The following is a 24,655-nucleotide window of genomic DNA, read 5'->3' on the forward strand; positions in this document are numbered from 1 at the left end:
CTTATAAGGTATTGATTTTGTGCAATGGCTGCTCTGAAAACAATCTGATTACTTTTTTCTCGATCAGTCAGAACAAACAGAGGCTTGAACGCAGCAGACAGGTAGATCGACTGTGTCTTCAGTTAGCTTTTTATGGATTTGGCTTTTTGATGACTGAGCAGCAAATGTATGTAAAATAAAGGGACAAAGGAAGAGAAAAGAAAAAGAGGATTTTTTTTTTAATACCCACTTTGCAAGGTTTTCGTCCATCATTTAAATTTGAACTCTCCTTTTGTTTGTGCTGGAAAGAAAAAGCAGCTTGCATAGCTATAAGTCAGTCCTGTTATGCTTCTGATTGTCAGACTGATCATCACTGCTAGTATTCAATAATAACAGTGAATAATCCTTTGTGCGTTTTTTATTGACAGGGCTCTGGTACTCCCTACAGGCAGGACCCTGAGTTCAGTTGCGCCATAACGTATGCAGTCCTTCTCCAGCAGAGCTGCACTGTACAGTAATTTCCGAGCCTTCTGCCGCTGGGCATTGTTGTGGTTTTTCGAGTGTTGCAGACGTGAGGACGGGAAATGTGAAACTGGTCTTGAATAGTAATGGCTTTGCAGACACTTTCCACATATTGCAGCAGTGCATTTTACACACAGTAGATGGAGGATCCAGTTACAGCAACAGTCCTCACACAGGGGCTAGTGTTGGTCGATCAGCTGACTGGAGATCTAATGGGGCCACAGTGACATCTAGTGGCTCAGGATTTTCACTCTTGAGTGTGGGTAGTGATTGTTTAGTCCTGAAAACCAGAAACATTTCATAACAGTTTAAAACATGTTTTGACGTAAAAAAAAAAAAAAATGTTGAAAACAGAACCAGAGATTTGCTAACAGCCAGCTATTTTATCTGCTTTCTACACGACCTCTAAAAGCTGTGGAACATATCCTTCACTCATCCTGTTGTGATTCCCCATTTCTCTGTTGTGTCTGCAGGAATCCAGACATAAATTGATTTGTTGTTAGATTTGTCTCACAAATGGAAGACATTCTGTAGATCAACAAAACCAACAAGGCCAACAGGCATCAGGCGCTGCTCTGTAGACGCAAGTCCTGGATTGAAAGGCAGTGCAGTGCAGGCCGGCCTTGACAGACAAAAGCAGAAGGAAAGGCAATAGAGTGAGCCAGGCATGTGTGGGAGGGGGAGATCATGAATGTGGGTGGTGCAGTCTGAGTCTAAGTACGAGAGCTGAGACCTTGAACACAGAGGGTCATCATGAGCCAAGGTTCTGACGGCTGTTATGTGAATGAGCCCTGAGCACGTGTTTGACTGAACAAGAAAACACAGCATGGAAACATTTTTATCACTGATTTTGCAACATCCTCTGGAGCCAAAACAAATTACCACAGAGGCTTTCCCCAGGAACTGTACTGAGAAAATCCTGCATTGAACACTGCGTGATTCTTCATTTAGCGTCATTAAGACAGCACCAACCACGCTTATTCACTGCTAATTCTCCAGTTGTTTGCTTGCTCTCCTGTTGTTCACTGATAAGGACCGAGTGGGGATGCAGAGAGCTCCTTCCTTCCCAACTGGTTTGTGCAGGATGGGCTGGGCTGCTGTGTTTGAAGTGCTGTGCAGGGCCCTGTATCTGTACTCTGCAGCTGGAGCAGACCATGTAAAGCTATTCAGTTATTCCCACCTCAGCTAAATGTGTAACCTCACAATCACCTCTGAATGAAGATGTGCTGCTGCTGCTGCTTCACAATGAAGCTGTTCCAGCAGTGTCGGCTATTGTCTGGCTTGGCTTTTATCAGGTTTAGCTCGAGCTAATAATGAATCATCTGTCCATCTCTACATGGCCAGCTGTCATGGGACCCTGGTGAACAGCACATCCTGGTCAATAAAGATCTTATCATTGTCCCACACAAAAAAAGGTTGAAGGGTTAACTGCTCTACTCTGCTTTCTTTCCTGATTTTAGAAATGTAAATGATGCATGTTAAATGCGCAATATCCCGTTAGCAGCCATGCCCTCTATCTTCACGGTCGATATGAAGCTAATGTAAGTCTTTAACCCTCGGATGGACCCCTGGCTAGTGCCATTAATTGCTTACTACACATGATAAATAGACTTTTGCAAAGCTGCATGGAAGCTATGACTGATGAATCTAAACCAAACAGCACTGTGAAAAGCCATCTCCCTCTCTGTCATGCTCACACTGGCATAGAAATGTTTTATATGGCCATCATTTGAGCTCATTGACCCTTTTGTTAAAGGCAGCAGCTCCATACCAGTAGACTTGTGATGCAGACCAAGTGCCCTCTGAATGTCTGCATCCTGACAGGATCCTGGATGGAAGCTTTGTAATCACATCAGGGGACTCTCATGACCTGAGACCCGTGTTTTCAGGAAGAGGAGTGTGGTTGGGGTGTTGACATCATTGCGTCACTTGTCTGCCCTCTGATGTATATTCAATCCCACTGACAGTCCTGCCACAACAGGAATGATGTATTACAGAGGAGGCACACCCACTGCTCCCTCATCAATCTTCATGGCCTTTCCACAGCCTCATACACGGTTTGGCCTGATTTTAATTTGATTGGATGTTTAATTCATTAAGGTTGCTTTGTTTTGATTACAGGCTGAATTAAACATGGATAGCATGGCAGCTCCCCAAAAGTGAAGCCACTGTATTTTCAGAAATAAGGCAATATATCAGATTTTCTCACAGGCATTCATCTTGCTATTATTGACGATGAATAATACTTTCACAACTTTTTTGACAACTCGATGAAAACAAACAAAAAAACCCACCATTAATCAAATAAAGAAAAGGCAGGTTTTACTAAGTTTTAAACCTATCAGTTATTTATGTGTAACCATTATTATAATGGTGTTCAAAGTTACGTTTCCAATATGTCACCTGCCTCAGTGACTAGAGGGATTGTTGCCTTCTGTGTAATGAGTTGAATTTGTTTTTATTGGCAGAAGAGAATAAAGTCATTACTCTTAACCCCTCTTCAAAAATAGACTCTGGCTCCAAAGTTGCCACCAGCCATTTATCATTGTACAATTTTGAAGCCAAGATTCCCCTGTCATAGGCACCACAATTGTAGCAGTTTGCAGCCGGAGTCTGCACAGTAGACGATGATAAGGGATTCTGGGAGAATCTGAGTGGAGCTGGGTGACAAAAATAATATTTTTTTTTCTTTCGAGTCTTATCACTTCTTGATTCTACCTCCTGACATATTTCACAATCCCTGAAAAAAATGCATGAGAACGGCATCTGTCAATCATCGTTAAACGTTATGTAAAACCTTGTTTTTAGCCTTGTATAACTGATGAAAACAAAACTTTTCAGAAAAAAGAGGACTTGAATAAGAGACAGCCAAATGATATCTTCAAATCACCACAACAGCCGGATGTGAGAAACATTTCTACGAGGTGTATTAATTTTTTAAAATTTGACCACAGCCCATCTGGAATGACTGGATGGCTGGATTTTTTAACCTATACTGCAGCCAGCCAACAGGGGGAGCAGGTTTTGTGGAGACCTTACTTCGAGCTGAGCAAGCGAACGTCCATTTGTTTTACAGTGTGATCAGCACTTGTTGTGGGGGATATATTGGCTTTGCTTTGTGAAACAGGATGCGTTTAAGCTGTGTCATCCATGTTTTTTTTTTTTGCCATTTATTGTCCTAAGCTGCCAACTGTTGTTAAGGCTACCCAGCAGGATGTATTGTTTAATTCCCCCACGAAGAAGAAAACTCAACGTTTAGATTATTGTTTGTTTCAGATGCTTGGTTTCACTAAATGTCTCCTTTCCTTTCACTTTTGAGGTCACTTTGAGCGCGACATTAGTGGTTTAATGTTTCTCTGAACTATTCAACACAGTGCTGGCGTCTCTAAATGTCAGCCGGTGTGTTTGTCATTAAGCCTGGGTTGTATAGCATTTTGGAAAGGTCAAACTGAGCCAGCAGGGGAAAGCATTCAGTGATACTCCCTGTGCTGTGGTTGACTGTGAGAAATATGCTTCTGTTTGAGAAGCAGAGAGAGAGTATTACTTCACTGTCCCCACAGGTTAATTCTTACCTCATTACATGTTTCCTCAGGAATTAACAGGAAGTACACTGGATTTAAGAGAGTACACATCTTCATGGCCTCTAAAATGCTAATTTATGTACTCTGTTAACTACAGGTTTACAGTATTTGTACACCTTACATACTTTGTGGTCCTTCAGCTGTCATGAGAGCTAAAAAAAAATGTACATTGCTACATTTGAGTCTTCAAAACTTCACTTATGGTTTTATTCAAACAGATCAGGCTAAGTATGCAAATTTTCTTCAAGTTAATGAAAGCAAATGGAAATTTAAACCAAGTGTTTCAGCAAACTCTGATTTCACAACCCGTCACCCTGTCATCTTTTAATGGTTTAATCAACTCTCAGTTAGGCACTATTGGCTTTTATTACTTGTCCATAAGTTGGTTCAAATTAGGTTAGTCTCAAACAGGAGTCTGCAACCTCTTCTATCAAAGAATCCATTTTGCCCAATCTCACCTGGATTAAAGTCATAAAATACACAAAAGTCATAAAATTTACTTTAGCTTCATAAAAAGGATAATAATACAATGTTTAATATTCTACAGATTGTTAAAATTTATTAAATAATTTTCTCATGATTGTATTTATAGTGAGTGTCATTAATCATCAATACCCCCTAAGAAAAACAGAAACTCTTTATTTAATTATATTTTTTCAAAGCTACAGGGAGCCAAAGGAGTCAAAAATCTGCATTAGGCTTCAGAGCCATAGGTTGCAGACTGCCGGTATTTTACCATTGGAACCACTAGCATGTGATATTAATCCCAGAATGCATTGCTAATGACAGCATCATACTGTCAAATACAGTACATAACTATTTGGACTCAGTTGTAAATTTACATCAGTCTTACTTATTGTTTCTGTGCTATGAGAGTTTTGGTGTCTCAGAACTAAAGGGAACTGTAAACTGTGAGAAGTCATCACACCAGTAAAGTTGACGTTTCCCATCACTGTAACAGATGTGATTACACAATACTGAGTGCTGAAATATGTAGTTTTTTTTTATTGAATGCGTGTTTCCTTCAATCTGGAGGTCACTCTTTTCTATCCCTGGAGCCTGGGCTGTATGTTTGTATACCCTCATTCACCCTCACTCTTCATTACGCACAGGGTCGACCTGCTTTTACGTGCTCGGCCTGTTTGTTTATGGCAGCATTTGCAGAAATTGACAGACGTTGATTTACTGATAATCCTCGGCTCTGCTCTCACCACAGACCAAGTGAGGGCCGGCTTTGGCTGTCAGCCTTACACGTCCTTGAGTCAAAGCTGCTCGTTGCCCTTGACACACACACACACACACACACACACACACACACACACACACACACACACACACACACACACACACACACACACACACCTCTGTCCCCCTCCTCTCTCTCTGTCTCTTCCCCTTTTTACTGCCACATTTCAAAACCCTTTAACCCTGTGGCTCTCAGCAGATGTGATTATACTTTGCTGACAGGGCACAAATATGATTAAATTTGAAGTATTTTCTTATAAAAACTATTTGATTGTTTTTTTTGTGTTTATTCATTTTACCAGTAGGCACAACCATCTGCTCAAGTTTTTTGATTCAACACATTTATTTCTCAATATATAAACTTGCAGTGCTGTGTTCATGTCCAGGATTTGTTTAGGTACCCAAACATCGTAGCCTTTGATTTTACATGAATCAGTACTCGATACTCCAGACAGAATTTGGTAGGTACCTATAAAAGTACCTAATTGGGTTCCCATCACTAGTAATCTGTCAGTATAACTCTTGCTTTCATGCAGCAGCTCAGTCATCAAAAGGAAAAAAAACAGCTCTGATTTCCTGTGCTGAAGAGAGACTAGCTGTGTAAGCATCCACATCCTCTTTCCTCATTTTTTTCCCCTAAGCTGTCTCAGTTGTCTTCCGTTTTCTAACACCCCATTGACATCTGTGTCCATTAGCACGCTACAAGTATTTCCACTTGTCACATGCAGATGGGAGCATGGGAAGTTTGAGGACTATGGTGCTTTTAAGACAGACAGACAGGAATTCAGACAGGCAGGGACTGAGGGACGGAGGGGGTTGAAGTCAAAAAAGAGGGGAAATAGTGAAGTATGTGTCAGATGAGGGGTTCAGGGAAGAAATAAAAGGTGGAGGACAGGAGAGGTGGAATATGTGGATGAAGAGAAAGCCTCTGGGAGCTGGCTGGCTCTGGCAGCCTAATTGAAGCTCTGTGTGGCTGCAGACCCAGAGCTGTCACTCCAATGAAGAGCCCATTTGCTGCACTTTGCAGGCTGTGTGCTGAATTCTGATGATGTTACAGAAAGCCCTAACTATGGATTGACTCTGTGTCACTGTGGAACCCCCACCCCCCAGAGCCCCCTTTACCTGCATGGGGGACACTGCACAACTCCCTGTTCTCCTCCTGCACCCTCCATGGATGAGATATAACACGGTCGAATGCACCCTGCACATGAGCAGCAGCTGCAAAACACAGCATGTGATAATAAATGATTTTCTTGTGTGTGTTTTTTTAACTTGTCGGGTAATCCCGTGCATTAGAATCTGCAGGAAGTGCTCTCACTTGTACATGTTTTCCCTTGTTGGATTAGAAAGATGTCTACTAGCAGAGCACATAGCTACGAGCATCAGATGAATTATTTATCATGAGTTAAAGCAGCCAGTTATGAAAATATTTATCTAAAAACTGAACAGAGTGGGATTTTCACAGGAAGAGCTATAAATGAGATATTCATGCATCAGATGTTACTTCTTGAATTTTGTTTCTGTTTGTGGGAGTTTTTGCCAATTTCGATTCAGACTTCCTCACACTGACTCCAGATTCTTCATGTCAACATGTGAACAAGACTGACCATAATGTACTTCCAACACTTGTGCATAAGATGTGAATTTTTGGCATGAACAACACAAAACAAAAACAAAACAAACAAAAAAAACTCTGTAGATACTGCAATTAAGTATGTGTGTAGGTTATTGAGTGACTCTTCCTCCCCTCCCCCTTCTTTTCATTTAGTCTTAATCAGATCTTATACCATTAATGATTGCCTGGACCAGTCTTTACTGGTAATGAGCTAACCAAAAGGACAGTTATTGATCTGTGCTGCTGAAGGCTTCACAATCATTTGCATGTGTATGTACACTTCAGGGAAATAAGACTCATCTTTTAAAGACAGTCCTCTCAAGACATTCATAATGACTGAAATGGCTTCCTGTGAGTTAACAGTAACAGCCCTGCTGGAAATTTTTGGGACAAGAAGATGTTTCAGATATGATGATGGGTTTTTAAATGGTTGATTTTATGCCTTTTAAAAGGAGACAGTCAAAGGTTTCTGTAAAACTTGATGTTTCACTTTACCTATTTATTTGGAGATGTGTGTTTGTCACAGATTTTTTGGAATAAAAGTCTCCTTTTGCCCAGCATCACTGATTTGACATCAGACTTGTGCTACACTTAATAAAGCGGGGAATAATACTCAGAGGGAGCCACAGGTGCTGCACGGCTTGTCACTAGAAATCATTATTCAGTCACCATCAATCTGTTTATCCAGACTCGGAGAGAACTCATGTGGGAGCTGGTATTCACAGAGCAGGGACCCCCTTTTGATTTTATTGATTGTTTCACACTGTTCCCAGGCAAGAACACAAGGTTCAGTTTTGTTTTCAATCATGCAAAGATGGAGAAAAGTAAGAAGGCATTTAAAAAATATTCCTTTAAGGATTTAATTTTTTTTAAGGTGAAGCATTACAATGAATAAGTGAAAAAAAATAAGAGCAATAGGGCTACTTGTGCCAATTTCTATTGAGAACATGTATTTAAGAGAGAAATTGAAATGGAAATGTTTTGTTTTTTTATTTTTATTTTTTTTTAGCATTGTTCTTATTTCAAGAAACATGACAAGCACATTTTTCTTACCCCATTGGAAGTTTTTTTTTTTTTTTTACTATTTACAAGCAATTCAGGCATCATTTTTGTCTTTTTAATATCTTGATAAAAGACATTTTTCAAAACTTTTTGTGTGAATATGGCTTGTATCAAGTCCAGTGAGCTGATTTTGACTTGAAATAGGACATAAACAATGTTTTAGATCTCAGTTTTTGTATTGCACAGCAAAAAAGAAAGGTGGCACTACACTGTAAGTGACTGTATTTAGGTATGCATCAGCTAAAGCTATAAATCCGTGTAGTAGAGTAAAAGATGTGATGTTCACTTCTATATAAAGTGAGATAGAGGAACATACAAGCATAAAATGGAATCATTGAACTAACCTGGGATTGTACTCAAAAGTCCAGTATGGACTAGAATGAATAGTGTAAAATGGAAGCGCAGAGTTTACCGCTGTTTAACTCTTACCCTGTTAAATATGAAATATGATACCTCAGTAGTTTGTAAACAACAAGGTTAAAGGTGATCTAAAAAGTTGCTAGGGCTCCTGTTGTGGTTACAGGTTGATTGTTCTTACATGATGACAGCGCTCCAGCGTTCACTTCCTCCATCAGCTGCATGTTTGCTCGTCTGATAAGGACTGGATTTTTGTGGAATGCAGGCGTCAAAAAAGACAGAACCCCTCAGCAGATCTGAAGCTGTAAAGGTAGGCGTGGAGTGTGGAGGTATCTGTGTCAGAGGTAGAAGCTGTAGGAGGATAATGTATGACTTTATTTCATGTGATTACTTTGAGTATGTGTTACATGGCAACAGAAATCACTGGCTGTGTACATTGTGTATTCACAGCCCATAGCTGAAGGACAGTATTGTTACTGACAAAGAGCTTTCTTGTTGTAGAGTATGTACTGTATGCCTAGTGATGTAACAGCCTTCGTATTCAAGAGAGGGGTAGAAGGTAGAAGTACAGACATGTCAAAGCTACAATGGTTTTTGGATTAAAGCTTATCTTCTGCAAAAACTAGTGGATATAGCATTTACGTACAGCATCTAAGGTTATCCCTTTACATTGTTATGACAGGAAGCTTTAACTCAACTATAACTTTAGCTCAACATTGATTTACCTGATTCAGGTTCCCATCTGCATCAGATTAAAGCCGTTTTAGAATCTATCATCAAAGTGAAGTCATGAAATTCTTTGATAAAACACTGTTGTGATTTGTTAGTGCTTTTAGGACTATTTAGTAGGAAAGCAACAGATTCAATAATTAAGCTGCTTTACAGACACATGTAGTGGCTAACTATCTTTTGTCTTCTTTGTAACTGCTTCGTATCTACACTTAGTTATTTAAATAACCACTCCTGAGTGATAACATAAAACTATTTAACCCATTAGATCGGTGTATACTAAAACAACCAAGAGAAAAAAACAATGTTTTTTAAGAACCATAGAATCGATTATTTACCTCCTGTCTTTTAGTCACATGATTACAGGAGCTACGTAAAATGACAACAGCTAGGAGGTTTTTCAAATACAGAAAATACATAAGTGGATAAATACATAAAACTAAAAGTGTGTTCCTAAATATGTCATTTGATTAACACAAAGTTTTCATTGTTAAATGGCACCTAGCATTAACTACACCCATGTTAGCATCCAGCTACTTCCTAGTTGAAACATGAGCTAGTAGGTGACTGAATGTAGCTAATTTTATGATAGCGAAATGCACACATCCTGTTGTGTTAGGTAACAATACTCAATGGGTTTATTAGCTTTAAAACATAATGATTTCAAAACATAATGATAATATGTCAGGTAGATGGGTAGATTGAGAGTGACACTGTCTGCTGTGTCTGTTCACTGCTAACACGTAATCCAATACATTGCTTGAAATCAAAGTATAAGTATGGCCTGTTTCTCTTCATGTGGAGAATGATCTTAACATTTAAAACATTTATGTTTCCAGAAAGACAAATACAACCTCCCGTCCCATAATGCCCTGGCACATATTCTACCAAACAACCGCTTCATCTTGGCAGGGGTGGAAAATGGAGAGCAGCAAGAAGCCAAACAAGAACCAAAGAGGCCAGAGACTACACTGGGGAACAAACCCAACATCAACCACACCTATCACATACATCAGCCACATAAACGGTAAAAGAATTGAAGACGTGCAAGATAAATGAATGAACTGTGGTAGTCATAGAATGAAGAGACATTTTTATGGATTCAATTCACCAATGACTTTTTTATTAAATGTGTCCATGCTCCAGACCTCCCCTGCGTCACTTTGAGGATGGTTCCCACATGGCAGGGACCAGCAGTGTCCAAACTAAGGTGATTAAACCAGACTGATGCTTGAGTTAATGGACATGGACAGGAGGGAGAGTGGTGTGAGGGGATGTGATACTGACAAACACAAACAGATGGGACAGAAAATAGAAGATAATACAAGAGCATTTCTCAAAGAGTGATTGAGTAATGTTTGTAGAATTTAGGTTCAAATGGATCCTAATAATGATTGAGAAAACCTACCTAGATATCACATCATCACAATGAAATCCAGCTGCCTGAAATACAAAAGTCCCATAGTGAAAATGTGTGTGACAGTGAGGTCTCTTTAATGTATTAAAATAAAAGAAAAGGGAGAGAATCTCAAGTATTCATAGTTAGAGACTCCTCTTTTATCATCCACTCATGACACATCTTCCACACTCATCATGGGGAGCCATCCTACCCATCATGCCTGTGGGGATGCCCAGCAGAGACACCATCACATCTACAGTCATGATTGTCACCCCGTCCCTGCCCTTTCAATTAGATGCTCAATTTCACCCTCCTGTCCCACGGGAGTCACAGCCACACCATCAGAGATTGGATATCCCATTCACTCCCTCCTCATACATGCAGCTGGACCCCATCTTCTGCCTCCTTTCATTTCTGTGTGTTCAGTATGCCTGTGAAGGAGGACAATAAGCTGCAACATGCACATGTTGTGCATAGGAAAATGTCTGGCAACAGAGCTCTGATACTTTCATTCCTGGTTCCTCAGTTCTGATGATGAATGAATGCCTGATCAGGATTTATCTGAATCTCCCACTCTAAGCCCTGATGGTTAAAAACTGTCACAGAATGGGGTTTTAGTGTCCCGCTGGTGCGCTGAGCTCGACATATGAATTCATTGTGCGGGGACATGAGACTGTCAGTCACAGCTGCTTTACATTTCATGGCATGATGCTGTCTTTCTCTGTGCACTTATGGCCTGTTTCTTGTGTTACGTGCTTATCCAGACCAGGAGATATGAATTATTCATTAAGTTCCCGAGCCTCATGATGTACGTACAGAACATGTAATATGTATCTGCAGCTGGAATGTTTTTAGATCCTGTCAGTCTATAGCCTTCAGAAATGTCTTGTTTATTCCAACCTGGGATCTTAAAAGTTGAGCATAAGAGACCTCTAGTGGTGATCAAGAGAATAACTTAGGCACGGGGTCTTAAATATATTTCTCATTTTCTTTGCTGTCCAGACGCTGCATGTGTATCATTCATTGATAAAAAACGGAAACTGATATTTCATAGTGATATTTCTGTCATTTATGAATTTGGGATTTAAGCTGGATAATGTTCATGTGACTCAAACTGCAGCACTTTCACCATGAGACCTAAATTAATCTCTATCAAGATGACCAAGTTTCAGTTTCTTGCTAACAAGAGTCAGCCAACACCTCCTGTAAACAATAGTTTCTCAAAGTGACTCTAAACTGGATTTCTCTGATCTTTAGACTACAGTGTAAGCTTGATGGATAGATTGGTTCCCAGAGGAAATGTATATTACGGCAAGCATGAAATTACTGTGTAAGTTTGGTAACAGCAATGTGGTTCATATTATGTGAACACAGTATTTAAGGCCATCAAACTTTGACTTTATTTGCTGTGGAAGTGTAGAAATGAAAACCTGCAAAGGCTCCAGTCAGGGGCGTAATTAGTCGTTTGGGGGCCCAAGGCAAACCCAGTCAATGGGGCCCTCCATGTCCTTGTAACTCATCTTCCTCAGAGCTGGACTGGCCTTCCCTGGGTCCACTGTCTCTTTCCGAGAATCAAGGCATGAGACGGTGCTAATCTTGTACATGTTAACTTAACGCAACTAAATTCATTTCCTCAAGTTCTGTACTTAAGTTTGATTTTGAAAAAAAGGGAATACATAATTTAGTCCACTTTGTCCTGGATTTGAAATCTTTTATGGTAAATTGACAGCTTATTTGTCCCACAGTGGGGAATTTACAGAGTAACAGTAACAAACATGAAAGTATGAAGTGAAAAACATTACAAAAGGTAAATATTGAAAAAAATAATTTAGTAAAGAAAAAACGTGAATATCAAGCACAAAATAAAACTGGAAAAAAATCTACTGAAATAGGTGATATTTACAGTTACCATACTTTTTGGTACTGTTATTTTAAAGTTAATGTATTTTTATTTGACCCCCTGTCCAGTGAGTTATGTATCCCAAAAAGAGATTTTGTACAATAATGTTTATCACCAACTCAAAAAGTTTGATTTTGAGAAAATTATCCTGTTTCCTGGGCTAGATAAAGTCCTTAAAATCCTAAAAGTCTTATAGGTTTATCTCAGATCTCAGAGCAACATTGTTTTATTTCTGACTTGGTTGAAAATAAGAAAAAAATGGGAAAAAAAGTGTTTTTTACCACTTTCTTCCTGAATAAAATTTTCAGATACGTTGTAACATGGAATAGCCCATTGAATAAGAAAGGAGGGGGAGTACCCAAAACTATCATTAAAGATTAAGCCTTTTGATGTATTTTGAAGCATGTGAAGTAAGATTTAGAAAAAAGAAAAGCATCAAATTGAAGAGAACTTAATAAATCAGTTTTTAAGAGATGCTTTGGGGGCCCCTGGGAATCTTGAGGCCCCAGGCAATTGCCTGTGTTTACCTAATTGTAGCTACGCCCCTGGATCCAATGAAGTATTGAATTCTCTGGTAGTCAGTTTAACCAGGAAATATCTGTGTTTGTGAATCATGATGACATTGATAGAATAAGTCACCTGCATCACTGTGGTTAACTGAGACACAACACGTTTTAACATCTACTATAACAACCAGAGAGGAGGAGTTATGATTGGGTTACATGAGTTACTAATTTAATACAATCCATGTAATCTGAAACTCTCATCTCGTGTCTCTACCAGGAGGTTGAAAACTTCCGCTTGGCCTTGAGTCGGATGGCAGAGGACATCATAGTGCTGGAGACACAGGTGGTGACGTTGGAGGCAGAAAACAGTCAGCTCTGCACTGACCTGTCTGCGTACCAGGACCTCAGGACAGATCTGCTGAATGACTCTGACGTCAACTCAATGACCCAGGCTGAGATTTTTACACACATAGGTTAGCTGCAGCAGATTTTTATGGAAATATTTGCTGAAAATGTAAGGCTGAAACAAAACCTACGTTAACAATAAATGACTTTGTTTAAGTTTTGGTCAAACTTGAGATTTGAAGTAAACATGTTTGGATTTAGTCATGTCAGACACTGTAAAATTCATGAGGTAGTTGTTGTGGATTTAGGAGCATTTATTTGGCATATGAAGCAGCAATGAGGAAGACAGCCCACTTTGTGCTTACTTATCCTTGTGAGCGTCTATTCCCAGGCAGACAGGGAGGTTTTATGATAAGACAGCTCATTTAGGCCACGGACCCTGATAAGCTGTGTGGGTGGTACACCCCTTATCTCCTGAAGGACAGTGTTTGACCCTCAATGAGAGGATGTCCCTGATGGCCTGTCTGCTGGCAGCAAAGCAAAGGAACTGGATTGAAGTCACATCTGAGAGAAAAAGTCACTGAATTTTCAAAGCCTCTAAACTGACATAATCCAAATTTAGAATTTTATTAAGATTAGGTTTAAATATCTTGTAAATGAAATGTTCAACTCAGATTTTTGCTGGGTTTTTTTTTTTTAAGTTTCAAACTTGTTTCTAGCAAAAACATGTACTGTTACTAGTTTTAATATTGTGCTCCTGTTTTTTGAAGCATCTCTGAAATTCAAGCTCATCTCTGAGTCCAGCCGGATCCAACAGCTGCAAAATGACCTGATCAAGGTTAGATGCATATGTGTCCATTATCCAGATCCAATCATTGCCAGTGTTTATTCAATTTAGAGGCTATGTCTGCTTTTTATATGCTGTGTAGAAAAATGACAGTGAGAAGGAGCTGCTCCAGAGAGTCCAGCAGCAGCAGGAGGATCTGCGTCACCACCATAGTTGTTTAGCAAAGATGGCGACTCTAGAGGCCAAAGTGAAACAACAAGACGAGGTCTGCTACACCTGTTCTTCTTTTACTGGTATCTAAATTTAAAACAGAGGGGTGTCATGTTATCCTCTTCCCCGTCTTTTCACAGATCATTGAGAGGATGGAGAAAGCCTTGGACAGCAACCTCACAGAGGGGAATAATCAGAGTGTTAACAAAATTCTGGTGGTGAAAAAGCAAAGAGGTGAGTGGACTCAGAATGTTTTTAAAACAACGCTGCAAAATGCAACATATCTCCTTGTGTTGTGTAGGTGAGACTCAAAGAAGAAAAAAAGAGGAAGAGTCGGCATTGGCAGAAGAAAACAGACGTCTCAGAGAGGAGCTGGACAGAATTCATAAACATCATAACTCACTTATTATCCAGCAGTCAAAACAGGTACATCAACATATTCAAGACGGTACGATAAACCATTTTGAATTCTTCTTTCCCCGTACCAGAGTCTCATCAGAGATAGGCCTGTGGCTCAGGCAGAGTGCTCAACTTTTAGATCCTGTCCTGGAAACACCTCCCAACACATCCACACACCAAAATACACAATGATTAGGTTGAAAAAAAAGATAAGAGAGATAGTGGGATGTTCAAAGAAGAGCAAGAGAGGAAAGAAAGAGAGAGATATTAAATAGAAATAAAGGGAAGTCAGAGCTCACTGCACTTGATTTGAGCTGTACAGTTTGTATGATTCATGATTTGATGAATGAATGAGTCAGATTTTATTATAACTCTACTCTGTCTATCTATTTAACCCTTGTATTATGTTTGTGTCACCCCCCCTTACTTTGATGTTCCCGATCAAATTTGACCGGTCTGGTTTAACTTCTCTTATATTAACACAAAAAACATAATTCAAGTATAATCATCACCAGATTTTATTTAACACGCTTCCAATGATGTAAACAATGTCTCCAACTCATAGTGAGCATGTATGAATGCAGTCAATATACAAAAAAATTGACACTGAACATTAGAAGAATTATCCAAACGGACCAAGTTTTTAAATGTAAGATTATGAAGGTGTCTGTGAAAAGATATGATGCATTGTTAAGTCTGGAAAGTGTGGTTCCTGTGGAGGAATAGGCACATAAGCGTGGGAAAGAGACATATTACAGAAACAAACACTTAATTGTTTTGTTTTATGTGCCTTTGAACAGGTATGATGCATTAGTTTGGAAAGTGGTTCACGTGGAGGGATAGGCACAACAAGCGTGCAAGAGAGAGACAGGTTCCCATAATTGACACCTAATTCTTCAGCCTAGATGTGTGTGTGTGTGTGTGCGGGTGGTGGTTGTGGATGTGTGTGTCTGCATGGATGTTTTCCCATCTAATGGATTAACATAATATAGTATTACCCATTCATTTTCTATGCCGGTCATTTTTGACGGGGAACACCACAGGTGTTTCAAAGTTGATTGGACCAGTCAAAATTCAATGAAAGTGGTGATCAGCAATATTATATGTTCAAATGCCTGGTGTGGAGGATATCATAAGACCTTGAGGTGATCAGAGGAAAAATATTTTTTTTATGTTTGAATGAAGTTGAAAATCGGTCTGATTTGACCCGAACATAATAGGAGGGCTAATCTAATCTATCACGACCCATTTTAGACGAAAGAGGAGGGACAGATTTTACTTCACAGAGCCGAGCAGGCTGAAGCAAGAGCACAAGCACTCAAGGCTCAGGTAATTATATGAGTAAAAAAACATTTAACACTTCTTTTTTTGAGCCACACATGAGTTTTTCATCCACATTTAAGAAGATGCTTTGCTCCCGTGCAGCTCGAGGAAAACTCAAAACAATGGGGGAGACAGAAACAAGACATGCTGACCAAACTGAGCGAGCACAGACACGGCTTTGTCCGGACGTCAACAATAACCTTTCATAAGGACCCATTGGTGAGTTAAGAGGAGCTTTGACTTGAAAGAGGTTATATTACAATAATCTGACATGGACTCTTTCTGCTTTTCACAGACGTCCGTAACAGAGTCAAAGAGGAAGCAGAAGCCTTTAAAACCACCTGCGAATCTGTGAATACATCACCGAACATGCCTCAACACACGCTTCAATGATGAACAAAATAAGAAGTCCTTATCTCATAGCTAACATGTTTAATAAAATGACACATCACAGAACATTTATTGGTTAAGCTGTTGAGTTTTATTATGTACTGGATTAAACTGATATAGGAGGTTTTCTACAAAAAAGGGGTCTTGGACATTCATATCATGATTGTACACACTGATTGCACTTTTTCATTGTTACTAAAATAACTTGACAACATACAGCTGAAACAGTTGTTCCATTAGCTAGTTATGAAATGAGTGAGGTAACTTGTTTGTGAACTTGTCTTTTTCCTTCTTCATAGTTTTTTTCTTGCTCTCTAACAGCGTCAACAGCAGGGTGTGGAGATTCAGCTTCTTCTCAAACTCTGTGTTATCGATTTATATGTAGAGGCTTCAGAGTCAAGATGATCGGCTTCTCTGGTAAGAGGATGAGCTCAAAGGTACTCTGCACCTCCACGTGGCGCTGTTTCTCCACCCTGAAGTTCTCCAGCATCTACAGAGACAGGGGGGAAGAGCACAGGGTTTAGTATATACACAGCTATAATGGTTAGATTTATGTTGTTTTCACCACATTTCTCACATGGATAAGAAAGATTTGCATCTCTGTCTCAGCTATCCTGCGTCCTAAACACTGACGCGGGCCAAAGCCAAAACCCAGGCTTCTGAAGTAGTGCGTCTCTGTCCTCAGCCAGCGTGAGGGTAGATACTGCTCCGGATGGAAAAACACTTTAGGGTCTCTGCCCATGGCGTACAGTCCTAACTGCACCAGGGTCTAAAAATGAACATAAAACAGTTAGCCCACCTCAAAGCTGTGAATTCTCTCAAAGTTCCTGTGACAAAGCTAAAAACATGAGATGATTTAAATTTCAAACAGCCTCTTACCCCTGATGGGATGTGGTAATTTTGAATGATGATATCTTCTGAAATGTATCTTTGCAAACTCACTGCGACAGGGTGTAACCTGAGATGTCATGGTGAAAATACAGTTTTAAAATGAGCGCTGTTAACTTGGCCTGAGAGCAGAAGAACATTGAAACAATTCAGTCTGATATAGCTTCATTTTACCTCCCAACATTTCTGCAGGTTGGCATTAAATCTAGCAACACCATATTTTTTCACCTGAGTGTTTCCTTCAAAGCTCCTTTCACCAGCGGTATCCGCTTCAACACCTCCAGCATGTCTCCCTGACTCTCAGCCCGAGCTGCTGCCACCTCTGCTCTCAGCTCTTCCTGGAGGTTGGGATGCCTTGCTAATTCATACAACGTCCACAGCAATGTGATGGAAGTCTGAAACACACAAAACAGGAAGAGGCAGACTAAACAAAAACACGTTAAGGTAATTCTGAGAGTTTGCTTAGGATGTCTTACTGTGTCTACTCCTCCAGCCATGAGCTCAGTGATGCTGGCCTTGATGTCTTCAATGGACAGTTTATCAAGCATGAGCAGACTGGCAAGGACTCCTGGATATTTCTTCAGGGGACCAGTTTCCTGGCGTAGCTGCCTGTAGATGTTCTGGATGCAGCGATCCGCTACAACATCAAATAAATATAATGGAAACCAACAAATGCACCATCAATTTCAAGCAACCCAAAAACTTGCGATGATCACCCAATTTGACGGTCCTACCTTGATTAAATATCCCATCCCAGGCCTCAACATGGTCTCGCCACACCTTTGCACCCATCTGCTTCAGCAGAGCAGGGGGGATGTACAGCATGGGTGAGGTGGTCTTAAACATGAGGGTGATGCAGTCAATAAAATGTTGAGCTTCAGGGTCGATGTAGTCCAGCATCAAACCAAGACGCTCCCCATACAGCACTGAGCTCACCGCTGTGTAGGACAGAGAAAACATCAGACCATGACAAGAAAAACACTGCGGTGGTCCACAAAGTGAGTGGGATAAATGACTCCTGAATGCCAGGGGGGATGAAAGTCAGTCTCACATTCAAGAGCATATTTAAAGAGCTCTTGGGAGAGGTCAGTGGTCCATTTGTTCTGGCCGCTTCTCTCGATCTTTTTGTGAACTCGAGCCACGAAATCCTTGCCCACCTCCTCCAGCAGTGGCACAAAGTTTTCCAGGACCTTTGGAGAAATCACTTCCTTGTTGAGAATGACACGGTTTGATCTCCAGTCCTCTCCATTCCTGTAGGAACACTGAATAATAAGTCACACAAGCAGGTCACAGTCTGATAGAAGTAAAACGTATTGACAGAGTGGAGTCTAGAAGTAGAGGAAGGTGAAAATGAAACATACTTGAGTAAAACTCCATATTTGCGATTCCTGTAGTCCCTGTATGATGTCCACGCTTCAACTTTCAGTCTTTTGGGGTAATGGCCCTCTGCTTTGAACAGGATGGCGGCATCTTCAGGGTTGATGATGTTTACACTTTCATAGTAACCTATTTTTTCTCTGACACACATAGAAGAAAACAAAGAGGGGAAAGGGGTGAATATCTCATATCAGAAAGTTGTTTTCAGAAAACAGGACCTTGAAGATTGTCAGACCTATTTTCATAATCAAAAATGTTTACATTTGGACAAAAAACATGTTTGCAGCTGAATCATCTGTTATGTCTACTTGTGTGAAGGTTTTCTATTTAAATAGGCAGTGAAAAAGCATCATCACGCACAGATCTGTTGAAGTTAATTCTTCCCCTTGTACCTGTAAATGGGTCCAAAAGTATTAAAGTTCTGCAGCATGATGCGGTGAAGGTTTTTAAAGCCATCCAGTTTCCAGAAGTTGTACAGATTGGCTACCCCATTCTTCCAAAGTCCAGGAAGCTCGTTGAAAGGCCGAACAATACTGCCACTCTCCGAAAATGCCTGTCGGATTGCCGGCATACTGCTGCTGCAGCGCACTCCTGTTGGAGCCGGCTCATCCATCCAGGACAGAGGCAGCATCACAGGGCGACGACACACATTCCACCTCGCCATCGTGACAAGAAAAAAGCTCACTTTGCTACACAACAACCACCACTACTACTGAAGCAGTCTCACAACTGGTGCAATAGAAGGAGGCTGGTCTAAATAGTCAGCCCCCCTGTCTGAGCTGATCAAGGCTATTCAGCTCAACCTGACACTTGCTGGATACAGCACAGCACAGGGTGTCTGACTCAGGGCTTAGAGTTTCATCAAAACCCTAAAATCAAGTTTCTGTAAAACAAGTTTCTCAGAAACTACAACAACTATGAACTACATGGCGCAAAAATCTTTGGAAATTTGTTGTCTTTAAAAACAGGTTGTTGAAAATTTGATTATTGTAATAACTTTCCCTTCGTGTGGATACAGATCATGGTTTAACTTAAATCAATGATTTCTCCCCCATTCAATTAATTGTTATAATTAGGGATGCACGATATTATCGACACAATATCGGTATTGGCTGATAAAAGTTTAAAAACACGTTTATCGGTATCAGGAGATATGAAAATTTCTGCCGATAGGCACAGCTGATAAGGTGCTATTCAGTTAGGATTATTATTATTTTCCATCTGAAAAATAAGCTCCTTAAATAAAATGTAGCACTTCATTTATTTGCACTGCAGAGCTCTGTGTCTGTCACCAGGTTGTTACAGTAGCTCTAAAATAATCAAATGCAACTTGGTTATGTTTAAAAATGCATCGTACATTTAAAGTTCATGTGATATAAAGAAATTATTTTTCTGTATTTCAATACTGAATGTCTTGAGTTTGAAAAAATAATACATTTCTTATTTATGGTAAAATCAGATGTTTTTTTGGTCTTTTTTTTAGGTGTGTTTCTTAAACAAATAAGACCGTCACAATAAGAGTAACATATAAATTCCAATACAGGAAAGACTTAGCTTTCTTTACAGTGAAAAAAAGCAAACAAACTTGTGATTATCAGTATCGGTATCGGTATCGGCCAAAAAGGGTTTCGATATATCTGCATATCGGATATCGGCAAAAATCTAATATCATCCCTAGTGATGATGTCAGTCACATGCTTTTCAAAGTGACAAAACCCTGTAGCTCATCCTTGTTTTCTTTGACAATTAGCTCTTCAGTTACATCAGTTATGTTCCCCGAGTTTTTGTAGCTTTTTTTTGTTGTTGCAAACTTGGAGCATTCTGTTTGGAGAGATTTTTTCCATTTGCAGTTCAGAGGTGTTTCTGCAGTCTAGTGAAAAACAAACTCACCAAGCAGTCACTGCACCACCATTGAAATGTATTATTTTTTCACACAGGGCATACATGAAAAGTATTACATTAAATAAATAGTTATACAAAACTGGTAACGAAAGTTATCTCTTAAGAAGCTTGATGAGTTCCTCCAGCTTCATGGCAGTCTTTATGTCTCCTTGGATTCTTAGCCTGCCGCTGGAGTAAGCAGCAAATGGGCGCAGCTCGCCCTGGAACATGGCCAGGAGGTCACTGTCACTCATACTCAGTGTCACATCAGGTTCTCTGCTCATGGACCCTGCTCCTGCAGTGCCACTTCCTGCACACAGAGCACACACACAGGTGATGGGATTTTTATTTTTTGATGCATTTATCCCTGTAAACTGATCCATATTGATCCTTGTTTACAGCCATATGTGAACCATCACCTTGACTCAAGTCCACGTAGTAACTGCGATGCTGTCCATCTTCTGAGCTAACGTCAAACTGGAAGCAGGCCCCGACCTGCTGGACTAAAGCTTCAGAAAGCAGGAGCTTCACCCCACCCAGCAGCTTTTCAACTGAATCTGGTGGGGCCACAACTGCCAGAGGAGGTCTGCTGAGCTCATCTGTGAAAGCTATGCTGTCTCCTGAGGGGTAAAAGGCACAAATTTATCAAGCAAGTAATCAAAATCAGCATTTTTTCAGATACAAAAGGAGAGGTCAGCTGATGCGGGTCACACCCTCTATTGAATTGACAAGTGAAACCAGACAGGGGCGAGATTTCACTAAAATCTAAGCTTTTAAGAGAACAGTTTCTAAAATTCAGCAGAACGAGCACAGGAATTTAGTTTGACAAAGGTTAAGCCAGTTTAGGTGAGTCAATTTTAAGCTTAAGTTGTTTTGGAGCGGCAGGTCTCAGATCGTTGAGTGCTCTTTCACTGGAGTTTCAGTCACTCTCTCAGGTACAATAGGAGAGGTCAGCTGACGTGTGTCAAACCCTATATTGAATTTTTTTTTAAAAGTCTATCACATCATGGTTCCCTCACAAATCCCCATCATCATGGGAAACAGAAAAAACGCATCTTACACAGACAAAGAAATCCACAAAACCTGTCTGCCCTTCTAAAATGTGGTACAAAAGCCGCCTCAATTACCTTTGGCCTCTGGAACTGTCAGTCCGCAGTAAACAAAACTGAATTAATCAGTTCAATGAGAAATCTCTCAGATATTCAGGTCCTGGCCCTGAGTGAGACATGGATCCGCCCAGAAAACACAGTGACACCAGCTGCCCTCTCTGTGTCCTTTACATTCTGTCATACACCTGGCTTTGCTGGACAAGGAGGTGGTACAGGCCTGCTTATTCCAGACAGTTGAACCGTTACCAATCTCTGTCCACTGAGCAACTTGGTTTTCCTTCTGTCTAAATTCTTGCTTGTGTTGTACGTCGCTTTGGAGAAAAGCGTCTGCTAAATGGAACTGTAAATTTTGTAAAACAATTCTCATGTATTTGAAGTCACACCTTGTTTAGGCTGTGAAATGCCACTTTGACCCAGAAAGTGCATAGCCAGCTGCTGAATGGGACCAGTGAAGCCTTCCAGTCCGGGCACAGAGGAAGGCATAATGAAGGGTTCAGAGGGAGGCTCCTCTGGTGCTTTCATTAGAGAGCCCAGGGTTAATTCTGCCCTGTCCACCTCCAGTCCCCAGTGCCGAGTCAGCTCATTAATGTCTGTCTGAACAGAGAAAGAAATGATGTCAGTTTGAAAACAAAAATGCAAGAAAAAAGCCAACAGAGAAACAAAATGTGTTTTATCTCACCACAAGATATTCTCCCAGTTTAACTCTCTCGGTTTGGATCTCTCTGATGCTCTTCTTGGCCAAGCTGTGAGTCAAAGCATTTTGTGCTGACATTCTTGTTGAGGCGTTCAGGTCCTGGACTGAAATTACTGACAAGACAGGGTTCCAGATCCTGAACTGGATGTCTGCTCCCACTGACAACACACCACCTTCTCGGGTATTCACCTGTAGCGGCAGAGTTACACTTATGCTAATGCTGAAAGTTGCCTTTTGACAACTTGTTGCAAATTTAAGAACGGTGAAACAACAACTTGTAATTATTAAAAAATATTTAAAATAAAAAAATATTAAAACTCATATGATGAGATGCAGCCTGTCCAGGATTGCAGTCCTAACCTTGTAACATAGCTTTCACTTTACTCTGCACAAATACAGTGAAGCATTCTGGTAATGTAAATATTTCCATAAAACCAGAAGTAGTTTTAAATAAGAAACTCATTACTGTGGACAATGAGAAACAAAACTGTTCACTATATTATCTTTGTCTATCATTATGAGGTTTATGTGGAGTATCATTACAAATACGGTGGACACAAATTACCTTTAACCCACCCCCCAAAAAATAAAAAAAATTCTGGGCATTAAAATATTGTAATATTGTAATACATTAAAATATTTTAAAAAAACCTAGTTTAGACTATGGGTTGATAAGCAACCCATAGTTGCACATATAGTTTAACATCAACAAGTTTTCCATTTGCCAATAGTGCAACATGAGTGCCATCTGCTGGACAAACCAATCTCTCTCTCTCACACACACACACACACACACACACACACACACACACACACACACACACACACACGCACGCACGCACGCACGCACGCACGCACGCACGCACATGCACACGCAACCATCAGAAATGAGACCAAACTTGTCATTGTTGTTGAAAAATGCCTTTTTAAGCATAAGTTGATAGGATTTTTTTTTTTTCAAAGATGAAGTGTGTGAATACAGAGAATTTATGATATAATGATATGGTGCTAAGTTGCAAATGTGCATTCAGTTTGACAAGACTACATAAAGAAGTTGTCTTCAAAGTAACAATGTTATAGTGTAAAACCTTTCACTTTCATATAATTTTCATTTTCATCCACATTTCCATCCATCTCTTCTGACATCATTCATCATCATACCTGGCATGGGGGGATGTTGAATGCTCGTGTGCGCAGGTCAACTCTCTGCCATTGGTCGATGAGCGGCAGCACAAGGACAATACCAGGTCCTTTAGGAGGGCAAACTCGGCCCAATCGAAACACAACAATCCTCTGGTAGTTAGGCACAGTCTGCAAACAAAATGAGTCAAAGTTGGTTAGCGTAATTCCCACATGGATGGTGGACATACAGTGATGGTGACTGCTAAGAGATGAGAGACGAATTAAGCTTACTTTGAGTACGAACCATCCTGTTATTGGAAATGTTATAAAGGTGCAGATGTAGACGAGAAAGATGACAATGAGGTTGCAAATCCAAGACAGACATCCCTGGGAAGTATCTTACAGAGAGCAAAACAGAAAGATTGTTAGAGTTTATATTTTTAGGTCATTTGTGCTAAATGGTATGATTTCTTTTATTTATTTATTTATTTTTAATTTATTTTTCTAACCAGAGTCTGTGTATTTAGTGTTTCACCAATCTGTGAGACACATTTTATTTTAGATTAGAGATTAATTAAATAACACATGGACCAGGCTGTAACAACACATAGACAGCAGACAGAGTAGATGCTAAAGTGAACATCTTGTAGTGAAATGCTTGTAGGCAGAGAGGCAGAGAGAGAGAGAGAGAGAGAGAGAGAGAGAGAGAGAGGCTGATTTCAGATATTTAAACATGTGTTAACAACAACACTGTAAACGCTTGAATTCATGGTGATCAAGTTATTTTGGCCACCTACCTGAGAAGTGTTGTTCAGGAAACTTTGGCATATTATCAAAAGACAGTCCTTTGTAGTATCCAGGCTGTGTGAAACGTTCAGAGTCCACAAACAAACCAGGGGTCCTGGGACTTCCTGAATCCCTTTGAGGGAGCAGCTGATACGGACTACGAAACATTGCAATAAAAAGTACTTTGTGTCTTTTTTACAAGGCTTGTTCAGGTAAACACAGTAACTGATGCGGTCAACGAGCAAGACGCCTAAATTAGTCTTGTTTGGTGGTTGTTCCTCTGTTTACAGTCCGTGCTGCTTCTTCCGTGTTTTACTTTTTCTTCGGTGTTTCTTTGCGGAGTGTATTCATTAGCACGTTTGCTCAGTGACGCCCCCTTGCGTAAGTGTTATTTAACGGGTGTCCATATCAGGATCAGCATCGCCGTTTTTCGCCAACATCTTCAGAAG

The 24,655-nt window shown here is 40.2% G+C and overlaps 3 protein-coding genes across 4 annotated transcripts in view; 1 reads left to right on the forward strand and 2 right to left on the reverse strand.

The window, feature by feature from the left end:
- ccdc33 (coiled-coil domain containing 33) overlaps window positions 1-16,483 on the forward strand; it is a 55,347-nt gene extending 38,864 nt beyond the window's left edge. The window contains exons 2-11 of the mRNA XM_074676887.1: window positions 9,930-10,117; window positions 10,237-10,300; window positions 13,173-13,368; window positions 14,011-14,078; window positions 14,170-14,292; window positions 14,378-14,471; window positions 14,539-14,663; window positions 15,891-15,965; window positions 16,062-16,178; window positions 16,255-16,483. Of these exons, the coding sequence (XP_074532988.1) occupies window positions 10,271-10,300; window positions 13,173-13,368; window positions 14,011-14,078; window positions 14,170-14,292; window positions 14,378-14,471; window positions 14,539-14,663; window positions 15,891-15,965; window positions 16,062-16,178; window positions 16,255-16,314 (888 nt within the window). The 5' untranslated portion in view covers window positions 9,930-10,117; window positions 10,237-10,270 and the 3' untranslated portion in view covers window positions 16,315-16,483. The remainder of the gene's footprint in view (window positions 1-9,929; window positions 10,118-10,236; window positions 10,301-13,172; window positions 13,369-14,010; window positions 14,079-14,169; window positions 14,293-14,377; window positions 14,472-14,538; window positions 14,664-15,890; window positions 15,966-16,061; window positions 16,179-16,254) is intronic.
- Window positions 16,403-19,426, reverse strand: cyp11a1.2 (cytochrome P450 family 11 subfamily A member 1, tandem duplicate 2). Of its 2 annotated transcripts, XM_074676884.1 has the most exons (9): window positions 19,007-19,426; window positions 18,599-18,754; window positions 18,289-18,488; window positions 17,972-18,175; window positions 17,714-17,874; window positions 17,466-17,632; window positions 17,229-17,307; window positions 16,927-17,118; window positions 16,403-16,839 (listed from the first exon to the last, which is right to left on the reverse strand). In XM_074676884.1, the coding sequence occupies exons 1-9, from the start codon at window positions 19,276-19,278 to the stop codon at window positions 16,717-16,719; spliced, it is 1,554 nt and encodes a 517-aa protein (XP_074532985.1). In that variant the 5' UTR covers window positions 19,279-19,426; the 3' UTR covers window positions 16,403-16,716. The 2 variants fall into 2 exon arrangements, with proteins under 2 accessions (XP_074532985.1, XP_074532983.1); XM_074676882.1 differs by having other exon boundaries at window positions 17,466-17,874.
- An 886-nt stretch (window positions 19,427-20,312) lies between these two features.
- On the reverse strand, window positions 20,313-24,541 carry stoml1 (stomatin (EPB72)-like 1). The gene is made up of 7 exons (XM_074676885.1): window positions 24,218-24,541; window positions 23,712-23,818; window positions 23,460-23,609; window positions 22,284-22,487; window positions 21,988-22,198; window positions 20,915-21,115; window positions 20,313-20,805 (listed from the first exon to the last, which is right to left on the reverse strand). The coding sequence occupies exons 1-7, from the start codon at window positions 24,372-24,374 to the stop codon at window positions 20,609-20,611; spliced, it is 1,227 nt and encodes a 408-aa protein (XP_074532986.1). The 5' UTR covers window positions 24,375-24,541; the 3' UTR covers window positions 20,313-20,608.
- Between the last annotated feature and the right edge of the window lie 114 nt (window positions 24,542-24,655).

Source organism: Halichoeres trimaculatus, unplaced genomic scaffold, assembly GCF_033239565.1.
Source record: "Halichoeres trimaculatus isolate MK-OKI-2021-1 unplaced genomic scaffold, fHalTri1.1 fHalTri1_scaffold_10, whole genome shotgun sequence".
Classification (NCBI taxonomy): Eukaryota; Metazoa; Chordata; class Actinopteri; order Labriformes; family Labridae; genus Halichoeres; species Halichoeres trimaculatus.

What these genes read in the sequence shown, in the direction of transcription:
- cyp11a1.2 (XM_074676882.1), bottom strand. Translation starts at nt 19,278, where the DNA reads ATGGCGAGGTGGAATGTGTGTCGTCGCCCTGTGATGCTGCCTCTGTCC. An exon ending in ACTTTTGGACCCATTTACAG is followed by an intron (nt 18,755 to 19,006) that starts GTACAAGGGGAA and finishes TATGTGTGTCAG; the next exon opens with AGAAAAAATAGGTTACTATG. An exon ending in ATTACCACATCCCATCAGGG is followed by an intron (nt 17,119 to 17,228) that starts GTAAGAGGCTGT and finishes GTTCATTTTTAG; the next exon opens with ACCCTGGTGCAGTTAGGACT.
- stoml1 (XM_074676885.1), bottom strand. Translation starts at nt 24,374, where the DNA reads ATGTTTCGTAGTCCGTATCAGCTGCTCCCTCAAAGGGATTCAGGAAGT. An exon ending in CAGGATGGTTCGTACTCAAA is followed by an intron (nt 23,610 to 23,711) that starts GTAAGCTTAATT and finishes TTTTGTTTGCAG; the next exon opens with ACTGTGCCTAACTACCAGAG. An exon ending in CATTTCACAGCCTAAACAAG is followed by an intron (nt 21,116 to 21,987) that starts GTGTGACTTCAA and finishes TTTACCCCTCAG; the next exon opens with GAGACAGCATAGCTTTCACA.